Source organism: Pygocentrus nattereri, chromosome 12 (genome assembly GCF_015220715.1).
Source record: "Pygocentrus nattereri isolate fPygNat1 chromosome 12, fPygNat1.pri, whole genome shotgun sequence".
In the NCBI taxonomy this organism is placed as follows: domain Eukaryota; kingdom Metazoa; phylum Chordata; class Actinopteri; order Characiformes; family Serrasalmidae; genus Pygocentrus; species Pygocentrus nattereri.
The window spans coordinates 29,783,635-29,806,018 of record NC_051222.1 but is presented as its reverse complement, the minus strand read 5'-3'; the positions used below and the strand labels follow the sequence as shown (position 1 = coordinate 29,806,018).

The following is a 22,384-nucleotide window of genomic DNA, read 5'->3' as shown; positions in this document are numbered from 1 at the left end:
CACCCATCTTTTATACAGAGTTCAGGCGCTGAGATGTAATGGAAGCCATTTAAAGTGGTTTAATGAGAAATTAATTGTAGAGAAACTTACAGACTCTGATTTCTTTACAGTGGTGCTGATGGGAACCAGGGGTCACAGTGTCTACTACACAGATACAGCCATTGTATTTACTATCCAAAATGAGCACGGACGTCTGACGTCGGAGTTTCTTTATGTAATCTTGATAATGCTAAAATAGTGGTAATAGTTCATTTGTGGTCTATTTTATCTCTTATCGCCCTGCATGGCATTAAAAAAATACTTTAAAAATTATTTTAAAAAATGTGTTTTATGCCACAATTTTATCTCAGAACTATAGAAAACAATGTATCAGGCATCTGGCAACATGTTCTTGAGTATTGCCTGGTTCTAACTTTCTGTGAGGGAACATTTGGAGCCATGAAATTCATCAGACTGTCACACCACTGTGAACAACAAAGTGTGCAAAGAAACTGATTTATTACTGTCTGTAATTATAGAACTTCAAAGTGCTTTTTGGCTGTGTAAGTAGGATCATCTCACTGTCTGATAGATGTGTTACTCAGCAATAACAGTCAGTTATCTTCATTTACACCCAGCTGGAGAACGAGCTGTATCTCGGAACAGTAGACGCACCATGTCAAAATTATTAAAACTAATTATCAAATGAATCCATGGACACAGATTTATCTGTATTCCCAGGAACACACAGTTTTGGTGGCTGAAAGAGACGGATCCCCCCTTCATGCAGACAACAGACAACTTGACTCTGCAGAAAGTCGGTGACCTCTGCGCACTATGCCCCTCAGCATCCACTGACCCCACTCTGTCATTTTACGTGGCCGAGTTGCTGTCGTTCCCAATCGCTTCCACTTTGTTATAATCCCACTGACAGTTGACTGTGGAATATTTAGTAGTGAGGAAATTTCACGACTGGACTTGCTGCACAGGTGGCGTCCGATCACGGTACCACGCTGGAATTCACTGAGCTCCTGAGAGCGACCCATTCTTTCACTAATGTCTGTAGAAGCAGTCTGCAGGCCTGGGGGCTCGGCTTTATACACCTGTGGCCATGGAAGTGACTGGAACACCTGAATTCAATGATTTGGATTTTGGCAATATAGTGTATTTATACATTTAAAGGTTACTACACTTGACATGCTAATCTTCATCAGTGATGCACAGTAATTAGTAAATGTAATTCATTACTGTACTTAAGTAGTTTTTTGCGTATCTGTACTTTACTGTTTTTCCATTTTTGGTGTCCTTTTACTTTCACTCCAGTGTATTTAAAAATCAAATATCTTACTTTTTAACTCCACTACATTTTGTGAAATCCTTCGTTCCTTTTGACTTTCATGTGCATAAAAACGTAACATGTCAAAATGAAAGAAGCGCGAAGCAAGAACTCCAATCAGGGCATCATGTTTCTTTTTTCTTAACTTATATAAACACCGTTTCATTTTATAGTAAATTAGTTTGGGCTGGTTTATGTTTATGAACCAAGACCTACAGATCAACATAGTAAAGGAGCTCATTTGTGATCCTGAGTTTAAAGCCAGTTTTTATTAAACCTAAACTTGGAACTGAGTTGCAAATAAAACTGAAACTGAAACTTTATTAGATTATTTCAGAGCCACTTTGTTTTACCTAATGTTTGCCTTCAAGGTTTTGTGTTTATGATCATTTTAATAGACATCAAAGTCACTAATTAATAACATTCTAATAAAATATTGGTTTACCAAGAGAGACACTGGAGTATTTTCACCTAAAAGGAGTTAATGGAGCAAGAATCTTCTTACAAAAATGACAATAGGACATTAGAGGCATAATTAACTAGTAATTTTACTTTCGATACTTAAGTACATTTTGAAATACTTTTGTACTTTTACTCAAGTTGAGGTCTAGAGTAAGGATTTCTACTTTTAATATATTTCTACTTTTAATATAGTAATATTTTACCTTGGGTATCTCTACTTTAACTCAAGCACATGATCTGTGTACTTCGTCCACCACTGATCTTCATGATGAATACCAGCTAACAGATGCATCTTAGCATCATTCAAACTAACAAGGTTTCATAAAGAATATAAGTACATTTTCGTACCTAAGACATAAACACTGTCTCATTACATAAAGAGCTCCACACGGAAGTGTGCTGATGCCACTGAACGTACTGTTGGTCATCAGATGTTACATTTGGGCTCTTATTACCAGAACATTTAGTCATCAATCACTCACTGAATCCATAGACCTCACTATCCCTGCTTAATGGTGGATTAAAGTCTAACATCAAGCTTATTTAGAGTGACATGACAAATAGATTAACAAGGTTTTTATCTTGTCATACCACAGATTGCACATGTCGGCCTGGGCAACATCATAAATGCCTATCGATGGGACAGTGATAAGGCTCATCAAGATTAACATTGGCGTTATATTTTCAGTGTATTTTTACCATTAATATCTTAATTATTGTTCAAAAACACTGGAATAAACCACATATATACACATACATTGTCACGTTGTAAAATTTACAGTTAGATTGTGCTCCAACACCTGGGCCACGATTTCACATGTAGTCAATTGTAAGAATAAGTGCTTGTTCCAGTATCACTCTGATAGAGACTGAGGTTTATCAGCAACCTTTGAACCGTATTTGACCAGAGAGTGGGGGGAGGGGGCGGTAGACAGAGAAAAGGTGCTTTTACCTGATCTCAGCAGAGGTGAGACTGACAGAGAGGAAGTGGTGGGTGAGAGGAGAGCTGGTGGATCTGCTCTACATTATGGACAATATGAGCTTCATCAGTTCCTTCTTCATTTTGGCCTGCTTTTGTGTTTATAATGCGTGGGGAGCTATTGGTAAGTACTCGGCCTGCATGGTATACACAAACTTCCGTATTGTCATTATGATGCTAAACACTGCAGCTACAGCTACTTTATTAACTATTATAAGTTGGAAGTTATGGGTTTCATTTGGCTAAACTATTCAAACATAATTATATAATGGTACATTTCCGTCCACTGTAACCATTATAAGTAGGAAATTATGTCTTTCAGTCTGCTATACATTTCAAATGCAACTATGCAATTACATATTTCAACACATAGAAAGTTACATTCGGTATCTTTTTGTATCTCTTTGTAACTTTTCAATGGCTAGCAATGACAAAAATGTGGCAAAATGTAAAGAATATTCTTCTTTCCGCAAAACACGACTGTATTTTTCTTCAGATTCAAATCATAATTAATCATCTCTACTTCTGCCTACACACAAAAATGGTGGTATAGATTGAAAGATCAGAATCTGCACGAGTGAGAAATGATATCACATTACATCTTGCTTTTCTTCAGTAAAAATTCAGACTAAGGATTGAAACTCATTGAAGAGTTTGGCTTAATATGGGTAACAATCAATTTGCATTATTTTTACTAGACTGATTTACATTCATAGATAATATGAATAAAGTAAAAAAGGTCTGTAAGGCACAGCCCTACTATGTACACATGTAAAAATGTCTTGCTAGTTACACCCCCTGTTATAACAATAAATATAATTTAATTTACACTACAAGTGTAAATTTGACTGAGGTGTTTTGTGGTTAAAACCTACATAACACCATTAGAAAGCGCATTTAACTGCTGGAAAACGCTGTCAGACACCTGCTGTCCTTAAGCCCAGTAAAATACAAAGTCTGTAACTTTGTTAATTTAACTTGGTTAAATATTCCTTCTAATAAACATCTTTTCATTTATGAACATTGCTAAAGTAACATGGCATACAGCACTGCTTCACTGCAACTGTGAACGGATGTCTTAAGTTTCTATTTCATAAGAACTGCAGTCTCCATAAACTCATCCAAGTGCTTGTTTTTTGTATGACTCCCTGCCAAGAGAATGATATTATAGATCATATAATTCAAATATTCATCAGGTGATTGCAGTAAAATACATAACATTTCATAACAGAAGTAGGCGTCAAGTTCAAGAGCTGTTAACAGTAAAAATGTCAGTATTATTTACCAAAAACTATAAAATGTGATAACAGTATAACTGGTAGTATCTTTAGTAAAAAATCAGCAGGTGATAATAATAAACCCTGTAATATTCTTTACGTTTACAGCATTTGGCTGACACACTTATCCAGAGCGACTTACAATTTGATCATTTTACACAAGTAGGCGAAGGTGGTGTTAGGAGTCTTGCCCAAGGTCTCTTATTGGTATATTGTAGGGTGCTTACCCAGGTGGGGATTGAACCCCAATCTACAGCGTAGAAGGCAGAGGTGTTAACCACTACACTATCCCAACCGCTTTACTAAGATTTAGTACATAATAGCTGCAAAACTGGTAATAGTCTTTATCAAAATTTAATAGTTAATACCACCAAATTGGTGACATTCCTTCCTAAAATTCATTTGTTCAGTACTTCCTAAAATTCAGTTGTTAATAGTAGTAAAACCGATGATATTATTTCCTAAAATTTAGCACTTAATAAAAGTAAAACTGGTGATAATCTTTACTGAAATTTAGTAGTTAATAACAGTAAAACTGATAATGGTCTTTACTGAAATTTAGTAGTTAATAAAACTGGTAATGGTCTTTACTGAAATGTAGTAGTTAATAACAGTAAAACTGGTAATGGTCTTTACTGAAATGTAGTAGTTAATAACAGTAAAACTGGTAATCGTCTTTACTAAAATTTAGTAGTTAATAACAGTAAAACTGGTGATAGTCTTTACTAAAATTTAGCAGTTAATAAAAGTAAAACTGGTAATAGTCTTTACTGAAATATAGTAGTTAATAACAGTAAAACTGGTGATAGTCTTTACTAAAATTCAGTAGTTAATAACAGTAAAACTGGTGATAGTCTTTACTAAAATTCAGCAGTTAATAAAAGTAAAACTGGTAATAGTCTTTACTGAAATTTAGTAGTTAATAACAGTAAAACTGGTAATCATCTTTACTGAAATTTAGTAGTTAATAACAGTAAAACTGGTAATAGTCTTTACTAAAATTCAGTAGTTAATAACAGTAAAACTGGTAATAGTCTTTACTGAAATTTAGTAGTTAATAAAAGTAAAACTGGTAATAGTCTTTACTAAAATTCAGTAGTTAATAACAGTAAAACTGGTAATCGTCTTTACTGAAATTTAGTAGTTAATAAAAGTAAAACTGGTAATAGTCTTTACTAAAATTCAGTAGTTAATAACAGTAAAACTGGTGATAGTCTTTACTAAAATTCAGTAGTTAATAACAGTAAAACTGGTAATCGTCTTTACTGAAATTTAGTAGTTAATAACAGTAAAACTGGTAATAGTCTTTACTGAAATTTAGTAGTTAATAACAGTAAAACTGGTAATAGTCTTTACTGAAATGTAGTAGTTAATAACAGTAAAACTGGTAATAGTCTTTACTGAAATTTAGTAGTTAATAACAGCAAAACTGGTAATAGTCTACTGAAATATAGTAGTTAATAACAGTAAAACTGGTAATAGTCTTTACTGAAATTTAGTAGTTAATAACAGTAAAACTGGTAATAGTCTTTACTGAAATTTAGTAGTTAATAACAGTAAAACTGGTAATAGTCTACTGAAATATAGTAGTTAATAACAGTAAAACTGGTAATAGTCTTTACTGAAATTTAGTAGTTAATAACAGTAAAACTGGTGATAGTCTTTACTGAAATTTAGTAGTTAATAACAGTAAAACTAGTGATAGTCTTTACTAAAATTCAGTAGTTAATAACAGTAAAACTGGTGATAGTCTTTACTGAAATTTAATAATTAATAACAGTAAAACTGGTAATAGTCTTTACTGAAATTTAGTAGTTAATAACAGTAAAACTAGTGATAGTCTTTACTAAAATTCAGTAGTTAATAACAGTAAAACTGGTGATAGTCTTTACTGAAATTTAATAATTAATAACAGTAAAACTGGTAATAGTCTTTACTGAAATTTAATAATTAATAACAGTAAAACTGGAGGTCACAGGACGCTGTTTGCTGGATATGTTTGGTTGTGGACTATTCTCAGTACAGCAGATACACTGAGGTGTTTAAAAACTCCAGCAGCACTGCTGTGTCTGATCCACTTGTATCAGTGCAACACACACTAACACACCACCATTTTTTTTTACATTTACGGCATTTTGCTGATGCTCTAGCCCAGAGCGACTTACAATTTGATCATTTTACACAGGTAGGCCAAAGTGGTGTTAGGAGTCTTGCCCAAGGACTGTTATTGGTATAGTGTAAGGTGCTTGCCCGGGTGGGGACTGAAACCCAGTCTACAGTGTAGAAGGCAAAGGTGTTAACCACTACACTATCCAACCACCACCACATCAGTGTTACTACAGTGCTGAGAATGATCCACCATCCAAATAGTACCTGCTCTGTGAGGGTCCATGGGGTCCTGACCACTGAAGAACAGGGCAAAAGGGGCTAACAAAGTATCAGAGAAACAGATGGACTACAGTCTGTAACTGTAGAACTATAAAGTGCAGCTATACAGTAAGTGGAGCTGATAAGATGGACAGTGAGTGAAGAAACAGGGAGGTGGTTTTAATGTTAATCTTCTTAAAACTGGTAATATTCTTTACCAAATTCCAAGTGTTTGCTGTCTATCTCCTCCAGGTACCTCACAGATAAACTGTGCATTTGGAAGTGACCTCCAGTTAGGCTCTGTTGAAGAGGAATATGAAGGTAAATGTGACTGTACCACTGATACACACAGCATTAGTGTATAACAGAATGCTACCAGCACAGGCTCAAAGCAAAAGATTTATAAATATCCATCCAGTTATGATGTGTTGGATACTTTGTATGTCACAGAATCTCTTTACAGAGAGCTTAAAAGTGCACAGAATAATGACAGAAACTTTAAAAAATTGTGATAAATAAATAAATATGATTTATTATTGTTTATTTACTTATATTTTAAGCATCACAAACATAATGCAATATACTACATTTAAGACATGCATATCCAATAATAACAATAATGAATTGAATGTGTTAAATAATTTTGCTTAATTTATCTTTTTATTTGAAAATATGTTAAGACAGTAAACTAAAGCAAAAGAGTGAACTGAAGGTAAACTCATCTCTGAACATAGACAGTATTTTGATGCATGTTTAGTGAGATCATCATCATCAACCCAGTCCACTGTAAAAAGTAGCTCATCTGATCTATGAAAAAAAAAATACTTCATGTGGAAACAAGTAAATTAACTAGTTTTATACAATCTAAATAAGTGCTTTGAATGAAAGATTCTTTCCATCAAAGTCATTTGTTGTTTAATAAAACTAGTGTAACTGCTTGTTAGCACATTTTTAAGTAGATCTGATGAGCTGCTTTTCACAGAAAGTCCAGTAGCTCCCATTAACCATGTAATATCATTGCTGTTTGACCAGGAGACGTAGAGATCATCACCAATATCGACCCGTCTGATGAGTTGAGGCTGGAGGCATATATATTTCAAAGTAGTGTGACTTTCCTGGAGCTCCTCCATTCACAGGGAAACACAACCGCAACTGTGCGAACCATTAAACCTCTGGATGCTGATGGAGCTCTGAAGGAGGTCTGCACTGCATTCCTTCCCAAACTGTGGGAGTCATTCTCTCCTTTAGTAATTCTGTGCTTATGTTAGTGCTGGAAATACAAAAAGCATGAATAAATTGTATAAAAGGAGTGAATTAATTTATTTTATTTTACCATCACTTTGAAATGTGTTTTCCTATTTCAGTCTGGTGGAGCAGTATATTATTCAGTGACCTGCACAAGTTCAAAGGTAAGTTCAAATTCAATTTTGTAATATGTGTGTGTGTGTGTGTGTGTGTGTGTGTGTGTGTGTGTGTGTGTGTGTGTGTGTGTGTATATATATATACTTATATCTGTTGTCGGAAGAAAACCTAAAATGCTAACTTTACAGGAGAAGGAAAAAAACCTATTTACTTTTAATGTACATAAATGGAACCAGACTTTTTTCACAAGTACTTTTGGTTCATTCTTCATTAAATTTACACTTACACACTAACTAAAACTAAAAAACAACAAAAATGGAATGAAGCCCGCTCCTGTAAAGTTGCTGTTTTTGAGATACTAGTTTTCCTGTGAAAAGCAATATATATATATAGTTGCTGGCCTCATCAAAATCAGAAGGGAAAATTTTCTCAATTTTGAATGGAAGTCAATGGAACTAGATTTTTTTTCTAGTAATGTTGGAGGATTTCTATTGGTTCATTCATCTTATATATATATATATATTGGTACTTCTTTAACACAGACGAGGAATACTCGAATCCTTGAGCTCGTGGATATCAATGATAACACACCAGTCTTCGAAAAGAAAGAATACATCATCACTGTGTCAGAGGTGAGGTCAATCAGATATGATTCATTTTCATTTGTTTATCACATTGTTAATTAACACTGAAGTCATTTGATTTACATTGAACTATTAGTTAATATTAACCCACTATGAATTTGAAACCACTGACCGTCACCTTCAAATGAAAAATGGCCTGTCTTTGTTAAGATAATACAGGTGGGCTCTGATGTCCTGAAAGTGAAAGCAGTTGATGCGGATGTCACAGCACAGTACAACACAGTTTATTATTCCATACAGGTAAGATGTATCTGAGTGTATATGTATGTGACTTGTGCCACTATGCTATATAGCCACATTAGCTATCTGCAATGTGCTGTGTTACTTTAAATAAAGTCTAAAGATCACTTCCATGATGGGTTATTCAACAGCTGGCAGGTAATGTCATAAATTTCCATGAGAAATTCAAGCTCAGTGCCAAAGTTCAAAACTGTACCCCACATTGTTTTTTAGTTATGATTTTATTTAATGTTCTGTTTCTAAACTGCATCTTGAATACAGCTAAATTGTTTACAGACTGACTGAATTGAGTTCAAGTTTTAGCTGGTTGTAAATTAAAGGAAGAATATTCATATTCAAGATTAGAACCAGGGTGAGAGATGGGATTAGGTTAAGGATTAGAGTTAGGATTAATGCCAGGGTGAAGGTTAGAATTAGGGTTTGAGTTGAGGTTAAGGTTAAATCTATAGAATTAACAAGTTAATGCGTTTTGTGTACACATCACACACTGTAACACTGTATTGCTGCATTTTTTACAGCACTGTATATTATATATGGTACAGTACACTCTATTTGAGATTTTTTGGTGGGAATCAAAATCTGTACAGTAGTATGCAAAGGTCTGGGCACCCCTGGGAGTTGATATTCTAAGATTTTTCTACAGAGAGCACACTTAAATATGACATTTTTCAGCAAATTTTAGTGCATAATTTATATGTATTTGCTGAATATAATTAAAGAAAAACCCACGTTTTATGTTTTATTTTTTCCAGTATGTTAAACTCAGAGAATAAACAGTAATTTTGCATTAAAATGTGCTGAAGGGTCACTGAGGTATCAGCAAAGCATTTGACCAGGGTGACCAGACGTTTGCCGAGGACTGTTGGCGATCAGACTTTGTGGTGTGAAAGTGTGAAGTGTTGGTGTTCGTGGGACGTTTTGTGGTCAGTGTGAATGTATATTTGCTGTATGTGGTTATTTGTGTCGTTAGTTGTTTTTAATGCTTGTTTTAATACTGTGGAAATTGCCATGCCACTAAATAGTCCATCATATCCCATGAAAAATGAGTTCTCACAGGTTTTTGTATAGAGGCACTCGAAGAAGCATTTACTTGCGTTCTCTGTGGTACGAATCAAGCTGCTCTGGACGTTCCAAACATCAAAAAGTCTTAAAATGACAGAAAAAGTTTCATTTTATGCAGCCAAGTTAATAAACTTTTCATGCAGGGTGGCAGCTGAAAATGCTTCACATAAACCCAGAAGAATAAAAGCCTTAAATAATAAAGCTTATGAAATCCTCAGATCCAGCACCTCAGAAAAAGGCATTGTGGCTAACTCACACTACTAGCCTTCATTTATTAGATTCACCTTAATGTTTTATTTCTGGTTGAAATTCTCAAACCTTTTTTTATTTATGTTTATGTTCAGCCTCCAGTTCCAGCCGAGTTTGAGCTGAGAAGTGACGGGACCATCAGACTGCTGAGGCGCCTTAACTACAATATTGCTGACCTCTACACATTCACTGTGGAAGCCAAGGTGAACATTAACCCTCTAAAGCAGTTACTTCAATAAAATGTAAAACTTCGGTGGTCAGCATTGGTGCTGTAAAAACCAAGCTGGTCAGATGATTCAAATGCACTAAAGTCTATGACACAATTTCAGATCATGTACATTTGAATATATATATATATATATATATGTACTTACACAATTTTACACCCATAACTCACAGAAAGATCAAAACAGCATATCTCACTAGTTTTCTTACATCAACACAACACAGACAGTCCTGACATCTGTTTATCTCGCTCTTATTCATAATGCAGCCCATCCATGGTGAACACTTTCAGATGGATTCTTCGCAACCTGCAACATGGATTTATCATTTATGATATTCGAAACATCTTAAATAGACGTTTTGGAAACATTTAGGCAAATGTTACATGAAATGCAAATGAACAAGCTAATTATGTTGTTATTTTTTCATTCATTGATCATTTTTGTATCAGCATTTTTTGCACTTTTGGCCCATAGGGATCCTAGTTATGCTCTGGACATCTCTTTGGAAACCTGTCATAGTTGGGTTCAGGTTTTATCCAATTATTCATTTTATCCCATTTTTTGGGATTATGGGGCAGTCATGGACTGGAGGTAAGGGAACCAGCCCTGTGACCTGAAGGTCGCCGGTTCAAGCCCCAGAGCCAACAGTACATGCCTGAGGTTCCCTTGAGCAAGGCACCTAACCCCCAACTGCTCCGCGGGCTCTGTGGACAGGGCTGCCCACCGCTCCGGGCAAGTGTGCTCACTGCCCCTAGTGTGTGTGTTCACTAGTGTGTATGTGGTGTTTCACTTCACGGGTTAAATGCAGAGGGGAAATATCCCCGCTGTGGGACTATTAAGGGCCACTTCATCTTTTTGTTTTGCAGTGATATGGTCCAAAACTGGAAATACTTTAAGTTTTTTTTCTACTCCTGTACCATTAATTACCATTTTGGAGATACAAGGTTAATATATATATATATATAATCTAAAAAGCCTGGAGATTTCTCTCATTACCTCACTAATCAGGACTCCTGTGCATCAATTTATTGTTTTTTTTATTAAGGAAATTTTAGGTTTAATAGGTTTATTAAACCTATTATTTTATTAAAGAAACTTCACATAAAATCCACGTAGATTGGAGCTGCCCACAACTATGCTACTTTGTCTTTGTATGAAAAGTAATACTGCCTACTTTTCATCGCACCACAGATCACCAAAGAAACCATATTTATTTGTTAAACCCTTTACTTTTAACTTTTATACACTCAAGGATATACATAAGCTTTCTTGTACTCATCGTATCTTTGCAGCTTGTTTTGACTATTTGCTTTAGTTATCTAATTAAAGAAACTTAATTTCACTAAAAAATTCCCATCTGCTAATTTTGACTGTTGTATTAGAGAACATGTTGTTCAGCCACCCTCTCCTTTCTGCTCTCTGCAGGATATCGATGACCAGAAGGACACAGCGACCGTCCTCATTAACGTGGAAGATTTTGACAACCTGAACCCTTATTTTGATCACAGTCTGTATCAGGCATCCTTTCCAGAGAACCAGGTATTCTGCTACTGATGACCATGTGACTCAGGGTGTCTTCAGCCATTCAGATGTGTTTACAGTGACAGTGGTAATGAAATAACTTTTATAAAGAGTCCATATAGGTTTTTTAAGGTTTATGTACCAAAACCAGCCATAATTCACTTTTTCTATGACCATTATCTGACCACTATTTATACCTTAGAATGAAACAGACTGTTGCGCTGCCTACAAGGCTGATACCGTCATGTGCAAAAGTTTGAGCACCCCTGGTCAAAGGACGTTTTTTTTTTCTAAGTGAAAGTAAGTTAATACAGCCTCTACAGAGAACACATCTGTGCATCTTTTACATATACTTTGGACTATATATGTAAATGATGTCTGTTGGATTCCTTGCCCCTCATTCAAAAGGCAGTGTGGGCTGAAACACTCCTTACAACTTCAGCTTGAATGGGTGGAACTGCTGGAGGATAAAAAGAGTTTTATATGTAAATGTGTTTTTTTTATATTACAACAAAAAGAAAGCAACTTTTCCTAATTATCACATGGGGACAGTAGATCAACCTTCTGTTTAAAAAATCTGATGAAACTTCACTTTTCCGTGATTTGGGCTCTTGAAAAAAAGCTTTTCAAAAGTTTTTAAAGGCTTCTGAACTTTGCTTTCAGGAGGGACAAATCTCAGCAGTTGCTCCAAATGCAATAAAAGCTCAAGATGGAGATACGGGAATTAACGAGCCTGTAGTTTACAGCATAACTGCAGGTACGGTATCTTATCAGGTTCTTCCTCCTTCTGATTTAGGATCTGCTGCATGTGCATGACTGACAAATCATTTGCCCATAAAAAAAAATCCCCTAACTGCAAATCCTGAATAAGTACAAGCATCCGTAGCTAATATCCAGTCCAGCTGACATCCAGGCCGAGTTTCTTTTCACTGAGTTTTGGTTTAATTGGTTTGGTTTGTGTGCATTCTTTTCAAGTCGACCCCAATGAGGTCCTAAGCAGTTTCAACATCGACCCAAACAGTGGGGTCATTTCAGTGACAACAGCACTGGACAGAGAAGAAATAGAAAGAATCACCATTCAAATACAGGTACAGTTTTACAGCTTTTACCACCAGCCCTGTCCCCTGTCCAACTCTAATATCTCTCTAGAAGAGATTGTTACATGAATATTCTAAGATTATTCACCTTATTTCTAGACATTTGAGAGAAACTGTCTTTTCTGTTTAATATAATACACATCATTTTTCTGATTTTAAGCAATAACACTTGAAATAAGCAAATTTATCTGCCAAAAGAAGAAAAACCTCTGAATAACATGACAAAGTTTCAGTGTGTAAGATTTAGTGGCATCAACTGAATACCTCACCCTCACCCCTCCCTTTCCAAGTGTGAAGTAGAACCTACAGTGGCTGTCTCTTCGTTGATGAGGATTCACCCTCGTTAGCTTTTTCCTTTGTTAAATAATAAGTATTTTTTCTGTTTGTCACCATTTTGGTCCTCAAACCTCTCAGAACAAAACATGGTCAGCTAGCACCGGCAGCAACCACCGATTCTTCTTCTTTTGACATCCTACAACTGTTGCTACAGCACCACCAAATTCAAGTTGCCACTTCAACATAAGACATAAAAGGCGCCCTCTAGTGTCAGTGTTTGGTTTGTCTGTTCTGGCCTACTGTAGAAACAGGGTGGTACAACATGTTGGAAGAGGACCCGCTCCCATTGTAGATATGAGGGGCTCACTCTAAGATAAAGAAAACCTAATGTTTCATAGTTATTGGTGATCATACACTAATTAAAACACAGTTTTGTACACTATATTCCATTTCTGCTAATAGACCCGCCCCCAAATCTTACACACTGTGCCTTTAAACACAAATAAATGTGTCTGTAAAAATAAGTTCAATAATCTTCTCACAATCTCAAAATAAGAAATCTTTTTTGACTAGTTTTAAAGTGTTTATATCCCGCAGTTTTCTCTCTTTTTATTCCTCACCTTTTGTCCACTCATGTCGCTTGTGTGGTTTTATGTATCAAAAATAGTCCTAATTCATTTTTTACGTGGCCATTTTCCAACCTCTCTTTATTCATTAAAACTAAACAGACTTTTTTATTTCTGTGCCTTTAAGACTGATACATGTAATTATATTACCTCTGTTTTGATTGGCTGCCCTGTAATTTGCTTCCTTCAAAAATCAGTCTGAGCAGAAATGCTCCTTATAAAGACATCCTGATTGGGTGAACAAGCAAAGTCTAAAAGCAAATGTGACAACAGTCAGTCAAGAAACTGAGGCTGAAGAGAGGCTGGCTTCTACAACAGGACAGTCATCCAAAATATACCTCAAAACCCTCCATGAACTACTTCAAGAAATGCAAGCTGAAGCTTTTAGAGCGTGTCTTTATGGTCTTTTCCCGTGAACAACACTGAAAATCTGTGGGCAGGTCTTAAACACACTGTGCATGCAAGTAAGCCAGAATACCGTGTTCTGTAAAGAAGAGTGGATGAAAATTCCTGAAACAGGAATAGAAAGACTCCTAGCTTACTACAGAAAATGTGATGTACATCAATAGGGGTTTAACTAAGTGCACACTTAGTAGAGTCTTCACAATTTTTCTTTTTTTTTGTATATTTGACAAAAATATCTGGGTTAACAACTGCAGGACATCGTTAGCAGAAGATAATATGTATGTGTGTGTGTATATATACAATGCTCAAAAAAATAAAGGGAGCACTCAAATAACACATCCTAGATCTGAATGAATGAAATATTCTCATTGAATACTTTGTTCTGTACAAAGTTGAATGTACTGACAACAAAATCACACAATAATCATCAATGGAAATCAAATTTATTAACCAATGCAGGCCTGGATTTGGAGTCACACACAAAATTAAAGTGGAAAAACACACGACAGGCTGATCCAACTTTGATGTGATGTCCTTAAAACAAGTCAAAATGAGGCTCAGTATTGTGTGTGGCCTCCACGTGCCTGTATGACCTCCTTACAACGCCTGGGCAGCTCCTGATGAGGTGGTGGATGATCTCCTGAGGGATCTCCTCCCAGACCTGGACTAAAGCATCCGCCAACTCCTGGACAGTCTGTGGTGCAACGTGGCGTTGGTGGATGGAGACATGATGTCCCAGATGTGCTCAATCGGATTCAGGTCTGGGGAACGGGCGGGCCGGTCCATAGCTTCAATGCCTTCATCTTGCAGGAACTGCTGACACACTCCAGCCACATGAGGTCTAGCATTGTCCTGCATTAGGAGGAACCCAGGGCCAACCGCACCAGCATATGGTCTCACAAGGGGTCTGAGGATCTCATCTCGGTACCTAATGGCAGTCAGGCTACCTCTGGCGAGCACATGGAGGGCTGTGCGGCCCTCCAAAGAAATGCCACCCCACACCATTACTGACCCACTGCCAAGCCGGTCATGCTGAAGGATGTTGCAGGCAGCAGATCTCTCTCCACGGCGTCTCCAGTGTATATATATACATACATCTCCAATGTAGTATGTCTTTGTGTTTTTAGGCAGCACAGCAGGATGACAGCACAAAGACAGGCAATGCTGTTGTGTTTCTGGCTGTTGAAGATGAGAATGACAACCCACCAGAGTTTGACCAGAGCGAGTACACTGCAGTTATTCCGGAAAATTCCCCAAATGATATGGTTGTACTTCAGGCCAAAGTCACAGACCTGGATCAGGTATCTTCTCAAGAACAAAATTCAAATTCCCAAATTCTCCAGAAGCTCTGTTTGGGGTTTGTGACTATAGTAAGATGTGGAGAACATCCAACAATATTTTGATTGCATAATCTTACAGAATATTGAATCTGCATGTAAAAACACTTTCATCTCACCACCAGGGAGGTTTCGTAGGAACACTACAGGTTGTTCCAGATACGGTTCCATTCTCCATTAGTCCAGATGGATCCATCAGGGTGAAGTCATCTGCTGAACTAGACAGAGAAACCACCAGCACCTTCACCTTTCAGGTAAGAGCGCTTCATGACATTTAAAGATACTATTGCTAATGTTGTTCAGGTGAAAAAACAAATATTTAGAGCACAGATTATTAGATTCTGTAATTCTGTATTTTATGAGTTATTATTATTAGTAGTAGTAATAATATAAATGTCTAAATGGGTGACAAATTAACAGAAAAACTAACATAAAGCATCCTAGCAAACCAGCAGCTCGGCTTCTACAAGTCTCAGTTTCTCCAAGTCTCTGGTGCTGTATGGCAGAGATGGAACATTCTTCCACAAGATATTCCCTCTGTTGGTGTTTTGTAGATGGTGGTGGAGATCATGGTCCAAAATCTCCCATAAGTGTTCAACTGGGTTGAAAATGACATTTTCATACTCCAAACCATTCATCAACCATCCATGGCCTGTGAATAGGGACACTTATTTGACCTGATCACTTTTTTCAGCATCTCTGTAAATAAGTGGTAACACCACTGGACTCTCAAGTGGTCATTTGTCATTGTAATGAGAGGTGTATGCACGGCAGCTTGCCTATAATATCCCTCCCTATGTAGATGTGGATTGCTGTTATTGCTTAGGAGTGGTATAGTGACGCAGTGGGTAGCCCCACACAGCAACACCTGGGTTTGATTCCCTGGCCGGGTGTGGAGTTTGCATGTTCTCCTGATGCCTGTGTGGGTTTGCTCCCCTTGATGATGAATGCATTGTAAAAGCCATTTAGCGCTTTTCCTGGTGGTCCGAAATCAGCTGGGCCTGTAGTACACTTGTCTGGAGGCATCTGCTCTCCTTATGCTCCTCCACATATTTATTCAGGTTTTTCTGTTGATGTGTCACCTATCTGTAGTTATAGTCTGTAGTTATATGGGTCATTCTACAGAAACGCCATCAAGGTAACACCACAGACAGTAACAACAATGACATTTTAAATGAAATGGCTGCTACAGAACATCACACCATATGTTGTCAGTCATGGAACATCCACTAAAATATGTGATTTAATCCAATTTTATTCTATTTTTTCACAATTACCTCAGAATAAAGTCGGTCACACCAGTGACTTCAACTTAAAGCTTCATATGAAATCATGAGCTAAATGCGAATTTCTGATAACTGAAAAACACAGTGGACTTACCATGATCTCCTCAGAAAATAGGCAAAAGGAAGTCAAGTGATGCCATCAGTGTCCTTTTTATTTCAAAATATAAGACTTTTTGTTATGCAGGAAGACCAGTGACGTGACTCCTGGTCCCCCCAACTTTCATTATTTTATAATGTTTAATTGGCATTTGTTTTCTTTTCTCATTCAGGTCATGCATTTCATAGTCATGTGTAAATTAGTGCAGTTTAAAAAGTAGAAAGACGTGTTGTTTACCTCAAAATACAGAACTTTTCACATGACTGTGGAGACAAGAACATCACACAGGTGGTGTTTGCTATTGTATATAATTGATTTAAAAAACAATATTGCTAAATTGAGGCTCAAGAAGGTGTTTTATTTTAAAATATAAACAAATTGTGACCCTAACATGTTTTAAACATAACAAGTGTAATATATCTGTAAACACTAGGGACACAAAAATGCACGTTTCTGTAGAATGACCCATATTCATCATTATAATTTAAATTATTTACTGAAATGCTAGATGTTCTTACGTAACATTACTATTATACTGAATGTCAGTACTGCACCTTTGGCAATGTAGTGAATATGTAGCGAATCCTGAACAACTGAGAAGTTAAAACTCTTAATAATCCTATAATTTCTTTCTAAAACCATGAAGATTGAGGCCAAAGACAGCCCTCCTTCCAACTTCAGTGCACTGGCCACTGTGAACGTCAGCCTCTCAGATGAGAACGACAACGCCCCGGTGTTTGGAAAATCCAAGTATGAGGGCAAAGTTTTCATCAACCAGACTGTTGGAATGTTGGTAGTCAAGGTGATGTTCTCATTGTTATTTGATTGTTTCCCAGCAAAAGCACCATCAAGCTTATCTCAAACATATTTATGACCTATGTGACGATAATCACTGCTGTGCTGTAATATCATTACAACATTCGTGTTTTTATATACATATTTTTAGCTATGTAATTACAACCATGTAAACCATAAAAGTGTTATTGCCTGTGAAGAGAAAGAAATAAGCACCATAAGTGCCTTGTGTATCCTTGTGTGATATGCAGGTAGAAGCCACAGACCTAGATGAAGGACCAAATGGGCAAGTCAGTTACTTCATTGACTTTGGCAATGACGAGGGCTATTTTGCCATTGATGAAAACACAGGCGAGCTCACATTAATCCAAGATATCAATCTTCCAGATAACGAAATCCTTCAGTTTTCACTCTATGTCAGAGCAAAAGATGGTAAGTTAATTATCTTTTGCGACCTATTCTACCTATGACATGAGAATGACAAAGGAACGTAGAAGCTGACAACTTTCAATGTTTGCAATTCCCTTCCACTCCTCTAGGGGGCACTGTGAGTAGATCTTCCTCTGTGCTTGTGGACGTTAAAGCACCTGGAGAATCTCGTCCCCAGTTCTTTGAGAAAGTCTATCAGGGGAAAGTAGAGGAAGAGCAAGAAGCAGGCGCAGAAATTGTCAAGGTGAAATGCTTCAAGTGCGACATTATTATTGTTAGCCTCCATTCCGCAAGGATGGGGAACGTGGCCGGTTCAGGACCAGCTGTGTTTATGGGAGTTTACCATTATGAGTTAATACACAGTAATAGAAGTTGTGTCCAGGTCTAGTTCTGGACTGTCCCTGTACTGCAGACTTTGCCCTGTTGCAACAATCCTGGCTCAACTCATCAGCTAATTACCTGGCTTTGTGATCTGACTCAGAAAGCACAGATTCAAAAAAGAAAAAAAACCCAAATATGACCTGCAGGACCAGGAACACTGTTTTGAAGGATGCAACGTTCCATGATTGTTGTTATTCCAGGATGCATATTAACAGCTCATATTAGATTGGCTACCATTGAGATGTAAAGACCAGGAAAACCATGCCTGATCCAGTAAAGTTAAGAGTTAAAAGCCCAGAACAAACTGATTTAATCTTCTCCAACAAACACCAGCAAACCTAAACAACCAGTTCTAGAATGTTCTGCCTCATTCACACTGTTCTAGAATTATGTCACCTAGTCCCACTGTTCCAGAATGTTCTCTTATTCATGCTGTTCAAGAACAATTTCATTTCTTCCCACTGTCTTATTCTACCACTGTCACATTGTTCTAGAATGTTTTCTACTATTCCACTTACATTTATGGCATTTGGCAGCCGCCCTTATCCAGAGCAACTTACAGTTTGATCACTTTTTACAGAGGTAGGCGAAGGTAGTGTTAGGAGTCTAGCCCAAGGACCCTTATTGTATAGTGTAGGATGCTTTCCCAACCACTGTGAAGAGCAGAGCTGATACCCATTAGACTATACCAGTAACCTACTCGCATTGTTAGCTATTACACCTATTCCACATGTTTTCAAGAACTCTCTTGCCTTAATTTATGTTGTTCAACTTATTCCCTTGTTCCCACTGTTCAAAAACAATCTCCCCATTCCTACTGTTCTAGAATGAACTCCCCATTTTACTCACCGTTCTAGAATGATCTTTTCTATTTCCTGAGTTCTAGAATGGTCTCCCTTATTCCCCTCTTCCCACTGGTCTAAATCCATCTCTCCTTTCAGATTATTCTGTAACTCTGTCTCTCGTTCACATTGCTCTAGAGTCGTCTATCTTTTCCCCACTGATCTAGAATGATTTCCCCTATTCCCACTGTTCTGAAATGTTCTTTCCCCCATTCAGAAGATCAAAAGAGTAAAGATGTACAATATGTTCTCCAGGTGAATTTTTTCTCCATGGATCCTTTTGTTCCTGTCACCTTAACAGTTGAGACTGAGGCAGACAAGTTCTCCATAGATGAGTCAAGCAAAATGCTCAAAACAAGAGCCAGACTGGACTACGAAACCCAGAAGAACTACACAGTCCAACTGTCCATTACAGATGGCACCAACAGGGACACAGCCATAGTCCATGTGGAGGTGCTAGACATCAATGACAACAGTCCTGAGTTTGCCCCCATCGCAAGTTCTATTGGAATACCAGAGGATGCAGAAATTGGAGACAATGTAACTTCTATATTGGCAACAGATGCAGATGCAGGTTTGAATGCAGAGGTACGCTACAGTCTGGAGGGTTCTGCTGGGATGTTTAGTGTCAACCCAGACACCGGCTTGATCACGGTTGCAGCAGCACTGGACAGAGAGACCCAGAGCAAGTATAATTTCAGGGTGGTCGCTCAAGACCAAGGTCGTCCTGTTCTCTCTGCAGAGGCTTCCCTGATTATCACAATAACCGACGTCAATGATAATGCCCCCATCTTTTCCAAACAACAATACGAGGCCATCGTCTGGGAGAACGCCACCATAGGAGCAGATGTGATTGCCGTCAACGCAACTGACAAAGACGAGGGTCTCAATGCCATTGTGTCATATCACATCTCCAAGCAGGAACCTCCTTCTCCAGCCGCAGCCTTTACAATAGACACCACTGGGTCTATAAGCCTAGCTCAGAAGCTGGACTACAGCAAGGCTAAGAGATATACACTGGAGGTGGAAGGAAGGGATGGTGGCAGTCCATCCCTCACAGGCAGCACTGTGGTGATCGTTTGGGTGCAGGACGTGAACGATAAAGCTCCAGAATTTAGCCAGGATCAGTATGATGTGGCTGTCTATGAGAACATAGCGCCTGGATCTGCTCTGGTGTCTCTGGAGGTGACAGATGAGGATGAGGTGAGCATCATCATCCATTCACTGTTCATGGCACGTAATGTGTTATTTGTCATGTAGTGTAATATTCTTCCCTCAGTCTTAACGGTTTGTAGAATTCAAGATTTTGTGTTTTTATCGATCAGTGTTCTCTGACTGCAATATCCAGCATGTATAAATACATCATACCAACCCTAGGACTGCACCCAAACACCCCTCTCAGATGTAGCTATAATTAAAATGGGAAAAATGTAATGTTTGAGGAAGTACTAACAATTTACAATTCATTATAGGTACAACAGAACTGTGATACAAGGCAGACGCTTATTGCACAAGCTTTCATTCACTGCTCTAGCATTGTTTGGTATTTTGGTCATTTTAATGAACATTGTTTTGATCCTTATCTCTTAAGGGTGGATTCTCCAATGGCCACTTTCTACTCACAAGTGATGTATTCAGTATTAACAGTCAAGGTGTCATCCACCTGCAGAGTCATGCTAGCCTTGACAGAGAGACAAGAGACAGCTACATTATACAGGTGAAGTTCATCATCACTTAACACTGTCATCACTACTGGGTAGGATTCTTGGATTAGCAAGATAGCTTCAGGCCAAGGTGTTGAGTCGAGCTGAATAACTCAGGCTACTGACCCATGTCTGATTTTGAGTTTAATCAATTATATTTTAAAAAATTCACCTTTCCTGTAGTTACTATAACTGGAGGTCATCTCTAGCGAGGTCATGGGTTCAGTTCCCAAGGAGCACATACATGGAATTTTAAAAGGTAGCATGTACTAGAGGTGGGAATGACTGCAGGCATAATGATATATTAATATGATACTTGAGCCACAATGTGATTCTGTTGTAATATTTCAAGATTTCTGATATAAGTATTGCAATATGACACAATAGGGAAATCCCTCCAGAGCAGCACACAATAGGAGGTGAATGTAATGCTATTTAGGACTTATTATGACTCTTATTGGTGTACTTTGGCTGAATGAGGATCAAGCCCCATTCTCCAGCAGGTAAACTGAGCACGTAATCCACTACATTATCCAACTATCCTGACAGAAAACTGGTTTTCATCAGAATGAAACAGATCTGTCTTGTGGATTGAGACAGTAATGCATTTCAGTACTCTATTAGTCAAAGAAAAGTAGTGGTTCAGTACTATTTTTAAACTTAAAATATTGCAATGTTATATTGTTCCACCACAGATTAGGTTAAAAAAAAGTATTTCTCTAAAGAATCATTCATTGAAAGGCTCTGTAAGGAAATAAATTGGTTCTTCTATGGCATTGCTTCAAAAAACCCTTTTGGCACCTTGACTTTGACGAGTTTACTTCTAAAAATGATTCTATGACTTTTGACATTAACCTTCCCATTCCTTTGTCCCCTGCACAGGTGGTGGCTGTAGATCAACCTGTCGATGGCTTGAGCTCAACTGCCCAGATCAACATAACAGTCTTGGATGTCAATGACAACAACCCACAATTCATAGACCTAGAAAATCCTCAAATGATTCCAGAGGACCAAACAGGAGAAGTGTATCATATCCAAGTTAGCGATGCAGACATTGAAGAGAATGGAATGGTTACCCTTACCCCCTACTCCTACAATGAGCTCTTCACCATTTCCATGGTGAGGTGCCACAACACCTTCATACCAATCCCATAGGCCTATGTAGTGGTACAGCCTAACACATCTTGGTCTTTGCTCGGCTTTTGGTTTTTAAAATATTCTAACAAGATAAATCGTCAGCAGCCTACATGTCTTTGCCACAAATAAAAACTCTGTTACTAATAAAAACTTCAACTTTATTTGCTTCTGAACAGTTCTGTCAAAAATGGCGCGAGTGCAAATGTTACTTATTATAGTGGAGGGAATTGTGAAACACAGTCTCTAGAAAAGTCTACTACAATATAGC

General features: G+C 37.5%; 1 protein-coding gene across 1 annotated transcript in view; it reads left to right on the top strand.

Moving 5' to 3' along the window:
- Nucleotides 1–2,753: 2,753 nt before the first annotated feature.
- The window catches only part of LOC108438612 (cadherin-23), a 32,174-nt gene continuing 12,543 nt past the window's right edge, over nt 2,754–22,384 (top strand). The window contains exons 1-18 of the mRNA XM_037543735.1: nt 2,754–2,880; nt 6,653–6,721; nt 7,433–7,599; nt 7,765–7,809; nt 8,305–8,394; nt 8,557–8,646; nt 10,053–10,160; nt 11,610–11,723; nt 12,369–12,462; nt 12,681–12,793; nt 15,237–15,410; nt 15,572–15,700; nt 17,476–17,631; nt 17,876–18,056; nt 18,164–18,297; nt 19,532–20,479; nt 20,868–20,993; nt 21,862–22,098. Of these exons, the coding sequence (XP_037399632.1) occupies nt 2,805–2,880; nt 6,653–6,721; nt 7,433–7,599; nt 7,765–7,809; nt 8,305–8,394; nt 8,557–8,646; nt 10,053–10,160; nt 11,610–11,723; nt 12,369–12,462; nt 12,681–12,793; nt 15,237–15,410; nt 15,572–15,700; nt 17,476–17,631; nt 17,876–18,056; nt 18,164–18,297; nt 19,532–20,479; nt 20,868–20,993; nt 21,862–22,098 (3,051 nt within the window). The 5' untranslated portion in view covers nt 2,754–2,804. The remainder of the gene's footprint in view (nt 2,881–6,652; nt 6,722–7,432; nt 7,600–7,764; nt 7,810–8,304; nt 8,395–8,556; nt 8,647–10,052; nt 10,161–11,609; nt 11,724–12,368; nt 12,463–12,680; nt 12,794–15,236; nt 15,411–15,571; nt 15,701–17,475; nt 17,632–17,875; nt 18,057–18,163; nt 18,298–19,531; nt 20,480–20,867; nt 20,994–21,861; nt 22,099–22,384) is intronic.